We start from the raw sequence: 12,967 nt of genomic DNA, 5'->3' as shown, positions 1-12,967 counted from the left end.
CTTGGGTATATGTTCTTGGCTATGTGTTCTTGGGTATGTGTTCTTGGGTATGTATTCTTGGCTACATGTTCTTGGGTATACATTCTTGGCTATGTGTTCTTGTGTGTACATTCTTGGGTATGTGTTCTTGGCTATGTGTTCTTGGGTATGTGTTCTTGGCCATATGTTCTTGGGTATATGCTTGTCTGCTGGCCAAGACAAAACGAATTCATATGGAACCAAATCAAATTGACGTCTAAACTCATTGCAGATGCAAACCAAACAAAACAGGGAACAGAAGTTACAAGTGCTCACCTACAGTTGCAGAGAAATTTGAGTAGGCAGAGTCATTGGTACGAACAAAGGTAGAATTATGGGAAGGAAGCACAGTGAGGTTGTGGGTTCGCAACACTAGGTAGGACAACAAGAAAAAAGCACAACAGATGAGTGACACGAATGACAAATGGAACCGGCATACCTCTCAACTTGACGTGCACCGAGAATCGGTCCTTCGCCCAGCAAGCACCTTGGATTTTGTCTCCGGGCCTCACACCTCCCTCCCGCCCCCTGCCCCCACTCCCCATGTACTGGGCAGCGTCATGGCCAGCGCCCTGGCCTGCCAGGGCATGACTGCTGCTGGCTTTCGCCACAGACGTGGGCTCCAATGTGCCGTGTGCAACCCCCTGAGACACTTAGTTGAGAGATATGAAACTGAGCCCGGCAATAAAACAGCCTTAACACAAGGATCATGGTGGTGACGTCACAACTGGTGAGGTAGAAACACAGCATGAAGACAATGGCACGATATTACGACAAATGGACCGAACAACAGAGGGTTCAGCGACAGATACGAGCAGCATGACCACCAGACGGCTTCCAAAGCCACTCGGCCGTCCCTGGCAGCAAAATGTGCTGACGGATCCTGTTTCCCCCTGTTTCTTAAGAAGCCTGTGATCACGTTGAAACGAGACCGCAGAGCATCGTGACATGAAGAACGGTCTGGGGAAGCATCGGCAAGACGTCACCATCCGGCTGTTCGGGGCAAATAGGAACACACAGAATCTCAGGGAAATTAACACCCTGGCCCCAGGGTAATTGTGTCTCCATGATCGCACTGCTTGGTGAGAATTCCTCGCCGGTGAAGGAGTTCAAGATGCCCAAAGTTACTGATTTGGTCACAACAATGAGGTGTGTTGAGACATTAGGAGAGAGATATAGTTATCATTTGAAATAACTGCTAAAATGTTGGTCTCTGTGACCTGGACGATGAATTATGTCAACAGTGAATTTCCACTTTTCACAGGCTTTGAAATAAAGGGCCTGAGAAATAAAATGAGATAATGATGGGGTAGGGGTGGAGTGCAGTTTATCTTAACCTGAGCTGCTCATATAATGACTTCCCAGGGACTTATCCCTGCAGCGCAGACTGTTTGGAGAGAACGCAGAGCAGCGGTGCGTTCTCAGCTGGGTGCCCAGAGGCAGTCTTGCACAGGTGGGTCCTTCCACCCCCGGAGGACCCGCCCAGGCTCCAGCTAGAACGCCTCTCAATTTGCAAATGTAAGGGACACATTTTAGAATCTTTGGTGGCAATTTATGGCAGCACATTAAGTCAGGGGATCAGGAAAATGCCAGTGTGCGGGTCTGGAAAGTGCAATAATCAGCAATGTGCGGGCATGTGCTAGACTGGTTGCCCAGTAAACCCCTTGCCGTACACATCAGCCGTTTGACATAATCAAGAACAATAAGGAAATAAAAATTTTAATGTAAAAATCCAAGCCACTCAAAACTTCTACTGGGAAGAAGTTTCTTGCTGGAACGGAATAAAGAGCTCGGACACATCTGGGGTTTCTCCATACGGCAAATGTCTGAATTGAGTCAGATAGAGACTTCATTTTCCATGGACTCAGAGACCACGGGAGCATCTTAAGTGATGTTCGGTCTGCTCGAGGGAGCTGCTGGTGACATGTGCGGAAGCTGATTGGTAGGTGGGGGTACCTTTGTGAGTGAAACGGTGACCCCACGAACACACGTGTTAGTCCCAGCACTCAGCTCAAATGGACCCCTGTTTTGGCAGGCATGCAGATGAGGCCAATTTTGTCTAGAAAATACACATCTAGACCCCTACGTGTGATTGATGCACCATCTGCAGCTTCGAACTTCCAACCACGGCTTTTGTTTTATGGTTACTGGGGAAAACACACACACGTTAATAAGAGTTTGAACCTTAAGCTCTGTCCTTCAATGACAAAAATATATAAAAGTTCTAGTAAAATACTTTGGGTTAACGATGATTGGGGGGATCTCCACAGTGTGTGTTCATCGCCACTGACCTGGCCTCCCAGCGGAAGCTGTCCTTGTCTGCCTCCCCCCATGGCCCTACCTGGAGCGCACCACCCCCCCCCCCCGGCCCCTGTCCCTGCGGCCTCAGGTACCCTCACCACCCGCGTCTACCTCCAGTCGTGTCTTGAAGTTCGTGGATCCCGTCCACAGTTTCCAGCGGCCAGTAATGGGAAGCAGAAGCCAAGACCTCAAACCCTTGGGGAAAGAAAAGAATAAAGATGTTAAATCATCATTAGGAGGCAAGAAATGCTTTCCTTCTATGTCAAGAATGGAGGGAAGAGGAACTGTATCACAGGGACTATGGGATTCATTAAAAGGGCATTTGCATACATTCAACACACTCCTGGTTTTAAAAAGAAGTCTTAACGGGCGCCTGGGTGGCTCAGTCGGTTGAGCGTCCGACCTCGACTCAGGTCATGGTCTCACGGTTCGTGGGTTCGAGCCCCGCATCGGGCTCTGTGCTGACGGCTCAGAGCCTGGAGCCTGCTTCATATTCTGTGTCTCCCTCTCTCTCTGCCCTTCCCCCACTCTCACTTTGTCTCACTCTGTCTCTCAAAAATAAATAAATGTAAAAAAAAATAAACAATAAAAAAAATAAAAGAACTCTTAAAATACAGAAATCGGCTCCTGGGTGGCTCAGTCAGTTAAGCGTCCGACTTCAGTTCAGGTCATGATCTCACAGTTTGTGGGTTCGAGCCCCGGGTCGGGCTCTGTGCTGACAGCTCAGAGCCTGGAGCCTGCTTCAGATTCTGTGTCTCCCTCTCTCTCTGCCCCTCCCCTGCTCACGCTGTCTCTCGCTCTCTCTCTCTCTCAAAAATAAATCAACATTAAATATATATATATATACAGAAATTGGTGACCATTTCCTCGACATGAGAAAGCGTGATAAATACAAATGAGCAGACACCTCTGAACCAAAGGGAGTAAGAGCCACCAGGCTTAGTGGGACCCCACAAACAGCGTGTCCATTAGGCAGTCTGGAGAAAGACAAGAATGGCCGTTATCCCACTATTGTTTTATATTGTTTTGTGATACCTAGCTGATGCAACCAGGCGAGAGAAAGCAATCAGGTTAAAATGATTTAAAAAGAGGAGGACCCCAACAGCAATATTGTCGACATCATGTAAGGCTCTCGACAAACACCTCCTCAGTTCATTGTAACAACGAAGGCAAGGTAATTGTATCATTAGCCTATTTGTGGAGACGAGGGGTCGGTGCTTCCGCAGAAGTCGCCCGGCCGGCTGGTTTGGCGTGCGATGCTCCCTCCCAGTCTCCCTGAGACGGATCCCAGTCTTTCTCTTCTCATCCTGCTTCCCACATAGTAACAATTAACCACTTCAGAATTTCCTTTGTGACCCTTGTACTTTGAGTGGACATGATTTTGTGCAGACAGATTGTGCCTGCCTGCTCGTCCCACTTAATGCCACGTGAACGACTTCATTTATTTGCTTCTATCCCGGCTCCCTGGTGGGGTCTGGGTAACAGTCCCTGCGAAGGCGGGGCGCACCCCCAGGCACCCAGCCCCTCACCTGGCTCCAATCTGCTCCTGGACCAGCTCTCTGTGGTTAGTTCCCAGAAGGGGAAAGGATGGTCCAGAGGACCAAATAACAGTCATCTGCTCCAAGTGTCTGCCAGACCATAGACAAGAAAAATGAATAAAGGAGTCTTTGCGTTATTCATCGTAAAACTATTTTTAAAGAGGAGATAACACGATCCTCATTTTCAAAGGAGGTGTGACTGTTCACGAAAAAACGAAACGCCATTACGAATAAGAAGAGAATTTGGTAAGTGAAACAGTCTTACACATAAGGAAAGATCTGAGTAGGGAGGTTTATATGGACGTGACAGGCGAAGAGAGTCGATAAATAGCGTCCCTGTGTTCCAACGCTAACGCTAACACGAGGCGGGAGAAAAGTTCTCATTTGTAAATGCAGCCGACAGAAAGAAGACGTTGAGGTCCAAAAGAGTAAGAATTGTACAAAGTTCTCACAAAGAAAACAATAAAATAATACCAAGGGATGTACAAGAACCCTTGAATAAACAAAGAATTTAACCTATTTGTGGAAAAGAAAACTCAAAATCCTAAAACTATCAACCAACCCTCTAATTAATATATAAATATGAGGAAATCTGTTGTAAACATGCTGAGAGATTTTGTGTGAGAGAAATCTCATTATGGGGCTTATCTAGAAAACTAAACAAGCAAAAATAACCAACAAAACCTGCCAGGAGCGGGGCAGCGAAGGACGGGGGGGCTGCGGGGGGGGGGGCCAGCGCGCACACACGGTTAGGACCTGTTGTAAAGACACGGTTCTAAAGAGAATTTGGCAACCGCACATGAATAGAAAGTTCCATGGAAAAGACCCATAAATATCCCCAAGCACATGTGAAAACTTAGTTTATGATAAAAGTGCTATTTTAAACCAGAAGAGGAATACTCAACAGAAGGTTTTACAGCCAGTTAGCCACCTACAAAAAAACTCAAGATCCCTAACTCACTCCTTACCATCTCAATTTCCAGAAGGATCAAACTATAAATGTAATTATTAAAAAAAATAAAAATGAAAACTTCTGAGAAAACCAGGTAATGAATTTGATTATGTGAATTCTTAAAATTTCCCTATGTAAGGGGCGCCTGGGTGGTTCAGTCGATTGGACGTCCGACGGGCTCAGGTCATGATCTCACACTTTGTGAGTTCGAGCCCCACGTCGGACTCTGTGCTGACAGCTCAGAGCCTGGAGCCTGCTTCGGATTCTGTGTCTCCCCCTCTCTCTGCCCCTCCCCTGCTCATGCTCTCTCTCTCAAAAATAACAAACATTAATTTTTTTTTTAAATTTCCATATGTAAAAATAAATCAAGCTAAATTGAACAGGACAATGATGTTTATGTAATACATAGGACAAAAATGTACCGGTGTCTTTTTAAAGAACTGTATGAAATGCATTGCATTCATTAAAATGCTTACTATTAAGAAAATTTAAGCCAACAGAACACTGGGACAATGGACATAAACAGGCAGTTGAAAGGAAAGGAAATGCAAATTATTTTAAATATATGAAAAGATGTCGCTCATAATTTTTAGAGGCATGTTAAAACGACAGTGAGCCACCCTGTCCCAGCCCACCCGGCTGACTGACAAACAGACCATTAGATGTACTAAGTCAGCAAGTTCACTGTGCTTTTGGTGGAAGTTACAGCCTTTCTGGAGAGCAATACGGCAATAGCTATACAAATTTTAAGTGCACTTTGATCTAGTAATTCTGCTCCTAGGACTTTACTCTAGAGACAGATTCACACATGGGATCAAAGAGCTATGTACGAGGACATTTCTTGCAGATATATATATATCTCAAAAGCGTGGGAAGAGGCTTCATGCTCATCAGCAGAAGGGCTGTAATCTGTACAGAACATCTACGTAATAGACAAGGGTGTCACTAGGAGAAGTGACCAGGCTGGGACACATGTGTCGATGGGAAATGTTCCTCAAGCTATACTGCAAAAAAAAAAAAAAAAAAAAAAAAAAAAAAATCAACATGAGAGAAAAATGTGATACTATCAACTATTTGTGGAAAACCCAGCTGTCCCACCAGCAAGGGGGGAGGGAAGGAGAGACAGAGAGAGAGAGAGATTTTGCATGGATACTATGGGTACCCTTAGAAACTGATAGCAGTATTTTAGGGGCGAGGAAAATGAGGAACACCGAATGTGAGATGTAAGAGGGAGATTTCTGTTCCTTTTTATTTCTGTTCTAGTCAAATGTTGGGATGTGTATTCCTTCAAAAACTTCCAAAATTCGGAGACCTGTGGCTTCCGCCCATGTCCCCTGGCAACGACTCGACTCTAACAATGCAATACGGAGGCTCAGAAATACAAAAGTCAAAACTACCCATTTCTGTTTCTGCCAAGCTCCCCCCACCCCAAAACGTAGGATATTCATTTTGAAGAGGGGAAACATCGTTGGCTTGTTAGTCAACTCATCTGGGGTGGGGCGGGGGCGGGGGAGGACCAGAAAAGGAAACCACGGCCGTAGCGCAAAGGGCAGGTGCGACAGATTCTTCACAACCCACGTCTTCGGAACATAAACCCCATGGATGACAGACCCTTCCCTGGCATCCCCGTGTACAAACGGCCACCATCCGCTCTGGGCAGAGGGGCTGACGGAGTGAAGCGACGGTGGTCTTGTTCACACAGAAAGACCCCCTAAGCTAGCAAGAGGCCGTGGGAGAAGGGGGCTCGGGGTCCGCAGAGGGCCTGCTGTCCTCCGTCGCCGTGCTCCAGACGAGGGCAAAGCCCCACTGCGTCGTCGCCCCTGGCGTCTTATAACCAGCAGACTGGAAGTCCGCGCTGGAGGGTTTGCGAGCTGTCATGTGCGAAGGGGCCCGAGGGTCACCCACCCGGCGGGCTGCCTAATTCCGCAACAGGTGCCGGAAACAGGTGTCGGCTGCGGGTCTCGGGAGGGAGGGAGGGCTGCGGCCCACTGGGAAACGTGTGTCCCGAGGACGAGAGCCGCTCCGGGGCGGGAGGTCTGCGAACTCTTAGGGGGAGGTTAGAAACCCAGATTTCGCAGATTTTTTTTTTTGGAAATCTCCCCAAATTTTAATACCAGCAATTAAGGTGGATATTTTGGGGAGCCTGGGGGGGTTCAGTCGGGGGCGTCCGACTCTTGATTTCAGCTCTGGTTGTGATCTCACAGTTCGTGGGTTGGAGCTGACAGTTGACAGTGTGGAGCCTGCTTGGGATTCTCTCTCCCTCCCCACTCTCTCTCTCCCTCTCAAATTAATAAACTTTAAAGAAAAAAAGAAAATTAAATTTTTTTAAAAAGTGGTTATCTTAATTAAAACATTGCATGGTGCTGATAAGACGAACCCAAGAACTGAATTCAACAGAAAGGCTCCCCTTCACACCCTAGGGCGTAAACAACCCACAGCCCTTAAAGTGTCATCGAAACAAGAAAATCTCATTCTTTTGGGAATAAGACACTCTGGGGCTGAAATCTCCGAGTTACACGAGCACCTGCTTTCCACCAGATGAACCTTATTAAAACTGTGTGTCCGGTTAGACACGACAGCAAGTCCAGGGATATGGTGGCTCATTATGGGACTTCTGACACGCCCCGGCCCTAAATAAGAGAGACCTAAAAGAGAGAGAGAGAGAGAGAGAGAGAGAGAGAACATTTCATCCTTCCTCTTCAGTATCTCTCCCAGGTGCCGAACGCCTAGCCCTGCCCCAGGACTTGTTCTTGGCGTCGGTGAGCAGAAGCCCCAATCCCTCAAAGCTGAGCGGGTAAGTACCCGCCCAGAGTCCCACTGGGGCTCCCGACGGCCGCCCTCTGACTCCTTATTGCTTTGCCTATAGAACTATTACTCGAGTATTTTTGTTTGTTGTCTGTCTCCTGTGTCTGAGTCTCACGTGCAGACACCGTGTTCTACGTGTACCACATTCTCACGGCTAAAACAGGGTGTGCGTGCCTGTGTGTCTGTGTAATCCAGATTTTTGCATTTGGATCCTCCCCAAAATTGTAATCTTAGCAAATAACTTTTTAAGAACTATATAGGCAGAATGGATGATGAAATGCAATAATGAATAAACGAATGGATAAACATGGAAAGAATATATATATATATATATACATATATATATGTAATTATGAAAACATATATACCCCCCCATCTCTATTTGTCAAATTTCCATTTACTCAATAGGTTACAAACATTATTTTTTTAATTCCATCATAAACACCTTTTTTGCACCAGGAAGATGAATGATAGTTTCTGCTGTGACCTAGCGATTCTGACTGTCCCTTGCAGCCACATGACACCGTGATGGTGACACACATTAACTCAACATATTGCAGGGACTCTTTTAAAATATATACAGGTATCGGGTCATTATGTTGTATGGCTAAACTAAGATAATATTATATGTCAATGATGCCTCAATAAAAAATATATAAAGGGAACAAACTATTGATTTGCACAGAAAAAAAAAAAAATAAAACCTAGTACCTAACTCCAGGGAATTATAATCACTATAATTATCTGTTCTGGTTTCCCAGACCTCTAAATAGGGCCGGTGAGGTAAGGTACCGGCCTCCAGAGCTGGGCGGGAACCAGCCGCTCTGTGTCCCCAGGGCCAGGAAATTCGGGATATGGGAGATTTTTAAGGTCCCTTTTCCTCGTTACAAAAGTTATCTGTAAAAGGCACGCTGGTAAATGTTGCATAAATGTCCTGCCATTTCTTGGCTGGTGCCATTGATGGATTTAGATTCATCAACCATCACGCTTCTTAGCACTGTCCTTGGCCAGGAAGGACTCTCGAGCCAGCGAGGACTCGGTGGCCAGAGGAAAAATTTCAGAGGCGGGGGGCCCGATTTCCCCTCTCTGGGCCTCACCGTCACCAACTGTAAATGGGGACGTGGGCCGGACAGCCTCCGGGTTCCGTTCAATGACAGCACGCTGTCATTTCTCCAAAATGACGGTCCATGGCCACAGATAGACACAGATAATACGAAGGCTCAAAATGATTGCAAGTTGCCTTTCGGTTATTTACACAACCGAACACCTATGGACACGGTAGAGATAGGGAGCTGCCTGGGTGGGTGCGGGCACACGGGGCAGATGACCGCACACCTGGGAACTGAAATCTGGTGCCAGCTGTCTTCGCTGACTCGACTCTCTCATGACCGACAGACAGCACAGAGGGTGCCTACTGCACGCGAGGCAGTGTGCTAGGTCCCCACAAGACAGGCAGGGCTCACTAGTCCTGCTTAGACCATAAAAAGAAAAGTCTGGGGGCGCCTGGGTGGTTCAGTCGGTTGAGCGTCCCACTTCAGCTGGGGTCATGATCTCGTGGTTTGTGAGTTCAAGCCCCGCATCAGGCTCTGTGCTGATGGCTCGGAGCCTGGAGCCTGTTTCGGATTCTGTGTCTCCCCCCCCTCTCTGCTCCTCCCCTGCTCATGCTCTGTCTGTCTGTCTGTCTCTCTCTCTCTCTCTCAAAAATAAATAAACATCAAAAAATTTTTTTGAATAAATAAATAAAAGAAAAAGTCTGGTGTGGTCTGTGGTGCAAACAGGCCGGGCCTCAGAAGACCAGGCTCCAGCCAGGCTGGGGACCCTCCCGGAGACTCACCTAAAGTCCTGTGCACACCTCCTGCCCTGCACCCACCAAGCTCCTGTCGTCCCCAAATAGTCTCCTTACGTGTCCGGCCCCGCAGTGAGTTCCTGAGGGCACCACTGCCTTCTTAGCCCTGCAGACCTCGGCCACACCACCAGCTCTCTCTGGGTGTCCGTCCACAGGAGGGCAGAGAGGCCGCCTCAGAGGACCCTTCTGAGCACCGCACAAGGTTCACATCCAAGATTTTTACATTCCTGCTCAGACTTCCGGAGAAGAAAATGCTACAATTGACACAGCTGTTCCCGTAGGGGTGGAGATTTAGGTTGTTTGCAAAGGTTTGCCCTCTAGGAACAGGCTCGGGCCTGTGTTCTGTGTCCTGAGTGAGTGGACGCCCTTGAGAGGTGCAGGGGACAGGCTTTCCCTCTGGGGCTGCTCCCGGGACCCTGCAGGCCTGGGCCCAGAAGCAGGAGCGGGGGGGGGGGGGGGGGCCCCCCCCCCAAGGCCCCCCCCCCCCAGCTGGGGGCCAGGCTTTTCTGCGGGAAAACGGGGTTGAGCCGAGCACGGGATGTAGGGAGAGAGACAGAGACACTGAGAGACGGAGAGAGATAGACACGGAAAAAGAGAGACAGACACAGAAACAGAGCCAGAGAGATAGAGACAGACACACAGAAAGAGGGACAGAGACATAGATACGTGGAGAAAGAGGCAGACACAGTGACAGACATACAGAGACAGAGAGATAGATACAGAGAGAGAAAGAGGAACAGAGACACAGATACGTGGAGAGAGACCGAGAGAGTGAGAGACATACAAAGAGACAGAGACACAGAGACAGAGAGACACAGGCAGACAGACAGACGGAGGCAGACAGACACAGGAAGAAGGGGGGATAAGGCGAAGGAAGACAGCACAAGCAACAGGGTTTCGTCCACAAGCAAACCCCCGTGTGATTCTTGCAAAGAAGGGGCGAGCAGAGCAGGAGAGACCCCGAGACGCGGGAGGTGAGACAAGAAGGGAAGCCATGGGCGTGGACGTCGGTGAGATGGCCGAGCACCTTGGCTCAGCACGCAGGCTTGCGTGGTCACCGCCCTGCTCTACAGCGTCCCCTTGTCTGCACACCCGTCATCTCTCTGCGGCACTAGCTGGAGAACCAGGTCGGTTCCACCTGGAGTTAGGGCGTGAGAGGGGCCCTGTCTCCATGTGGAGCAGAGACTGATTCAAACCCTCCTTGCAGGGGAGGGTCAAGGGTCCAGGTGCACGCGTGTGCATGTGTGTGCACAGGCATGGGTGTGGGCAGGTGGGGGGGTGTGTGCACAGGTGTGGACGCACGTGGATGGGCCTGGACACGTGCACACGCGTGGATCCATGCATGGACGTGACGTGGCCAAGACTCAATCTGGAAACTTCCCCCCAGCTTCCTCTCCCACCGCCGCACCTCCCATCACATCCGGAGAACCAGCAGGAGCCCCAGTGGGAAGGGGGCGAGGGGAGAGCCTCGGGGCGGACACGCGCGCCCTCCACTGAGACGCCCGAGCCACAGAGCCCCATTTTCCTTCCGCGAGCGTTCTGGTGGGGGAAGGGGAGCACGGGGAAATTCACGGCCTTCACACCTTTTCCAACGGAAGAGTGAACTTGGACGTTTGGGTGCAAGAGAAATGGCGGCACCCCGTCTGCGGACACGGGAGGTCCAGGCGGACACCGGCCTCGCTGCATCACCCGCGAGGGAGACGCTGCAGCCGCGTGGGGATGCCAGCGGTGCCCGTAGGGGCCGCGCTGCTGGTGACAGTGGCTGGTAGGAGCCAGGCGGCCCCCCCTCAGCTCTGAGTCGGAGGCGGGCTCACCAGTGGGTCAGGCGTTGTTCACGACTCTCGAGCAAGGTCTCGGGGACCTCGACGGGCTCCCCTCGACCACGCGCGGGTGGCCGCCGGGGTTCCTGCCACTCAATAGGCCCCCGCCTTGCACAGGCCTGCACCTGCCACGTGACCGCGCCACGCGACCGCACCACCCGGGGACCACACCTCGGTCAGCTTGCAGACCGAGGACGCACCGCGGCCCAAACACAGTGAGCCCCAGCTGGGACGGTGACAGAAAGGACAGAGCCCTGCCGGCCCCGGGGAGTCTGCATGAAGATACACGGCACAAGTTAGGGCGGCAGCCAAGACTCCATCATAAGATGGCAACGGCCACGGGCCAGAGGCCTCTGGGCGGCCGCCGCGGCCGGCGACAGCGAGGTCTGGTGCCAGGATGAGCAGGGCGCCAGGAGACGGAGGGCAGGGCAGCCGGCCGGGGACGGGGGGCCCGCGGAAGGGCCGCCCTCCGCTGGCCACGGAGACGCGCAGCCGAAGTGCGTGGGGACCTCGGCGCCCGGGGGCCAGCGGACGGCGGTGAGCAGGGAGGGAGAGCGTCCCCTTACCTGGATGGGCCACTGACCTGGAGTAGACTCCCCGCACCTGCACACAAAGATCACACCGTGAGACGTTCGGGACAGCCTCTGGCAGAGGGGGCTAGTCCAGGCGCCCAGAGAGCCGCCCAGAGACGTTACCTGAAAGTCGCAATAAAACAGCAGCAGCCAGGGGTGCCCCCAGCACAGACACAGCAGCTTCCTCATGGCTTCTCGGAGGCTGAAAGGCGATCCGAGTGCAATTCCTGAGCGTCCGTGACAACGTGTGCTCCCTAACTTTCGCTTCCCTGGGAAAGGGACATTTTCACAGGGTCCGGAAAGCAAGAAATCTGGTTCTCTTTAGCGTGTGAAACGCGGCCGTCCTGGAGAGCCGGCGGGTGTTTTCCTCCTCGTCCCCAAACCTGAGCGTTCTCAGCGATCGGCGCCCTTCCAGGACGGTCCCCAACTGGCCGCAGCTCACAGAGCCCCGCGGGGCCGTCCGTGTTTGCTTTCCTTTCCGGAGTCTTTGTCTGTCTGCAGCCAGGCTGGCAGTCGGACCCTCGGACCCTCGTCTCTCACCTTGACGCGGGCGGAGCTGGACGGCTCCGAAGGTCGTCCCCGAGCTCCCTCCCGCCCCGCTGCCCAGCTCCCGCTCTGACTCAGGCTGACGCCCCGTCCGGCCCCAGCTCTGGGTGGAGAGGGAATGATGTCAGGCTCTCTCCTCAAACTTCGTTCTGCTTCTCTATTTATACCCCTGGCTGCTGCCTCCTTCCTGGGTCCTAACACCAGTCCGTCGAGAACAGCCGGCCGACCGGACAGGCACGCGTGTCCGCGGCGACCGGGTGCTGCCTGCCAGCGCCCTCAAAAGCAGAGCAAACGTTCATAAACGGAAAACGGACCGCGAGCCGTAAGCCCTGCGTCGAGCTGAGCCTTGTTTGCCCAAAGGAAGGAGGCGATACGAGGATGGAAAGAGGAAATCAACCACACCCGCGTGCCCCCAGATAAGCGCGACCACGGTTCTCTCTTTAACCCTTTTAGAGGCGCGGGAAAGGCACGGGGTCGTTTACAGGGCACGCGGTGGACCTACGCCGTCCCCCACGGATCGTGTTCTCCGTGCGGCAACAGAGGCAGACCCTCACCCGTCCTGCGCCTCG

The 12,967-nt window shown here is 51.4% G+C and overlaps 1 protein-coding gene across 2 annotated transcripts in view; it reads right to left on the bottom strand.

The window, feature by feature from the left end:
* The window catches only part of ADGRD1 (adhesion G protein-coupled receptor D1), a 123,067-nt gene extending 110,344 nt beyond the window's left edge, over positions 1 to 12,723 (bottom strand). Inside the window, exons 1-4 of one of the 2 annotated variants that reach the window (XM_040444124.1) lie at positions 11,976 to 12,723; positions 11,847 to 11,883; positions 2,431 to 2,514; positions 295 to 390 (exon numbers count right to left, since the gene is read on the bottom strand). In XM_040444124.1, the coding sequence (XP_040300058.1) occupies positions 295 to 390; positions 2,431 to 2,514; positions 11,847 to 11,883; positions 11,976 to 12,041 (283 nt within the window). In that variant the 5' untranslated portion in view covers positions 12,042 to 12,723. The remainder of the gene's footprint in view (positions 1 to 294; positions 391 to 2,430; positions 2,515 to 11,846; positions 11,884 to 11,975) is intronic. The other variant, XM_040444125.1, reaches the window with a different exon arrangement.
* Positions 12,724 to 12,967: the final 244 nt, after the last annotated feature.

This window comes from Herpailurus yagouaroundi, unplaced genomic scaffold (genome assembly GCF_014898765.1).
Source record: "Herpailurus yagouaroundi ecotype Mexico unplaced genomic scaffold, PumYag 191, whole genome shotgun sequence".
Lineage (NCBI taxonomy): Eukaryota > Metazoa > Chordata > Mammalia > Carnivora > Felidae > Herpailurus > Herpailurus yagouaroundi.
The sequence above is the reverse complement of the archived record's forward strand: the minus strand, read 5'-3'. Positions and strand labels throughout refer to the sequence as shown.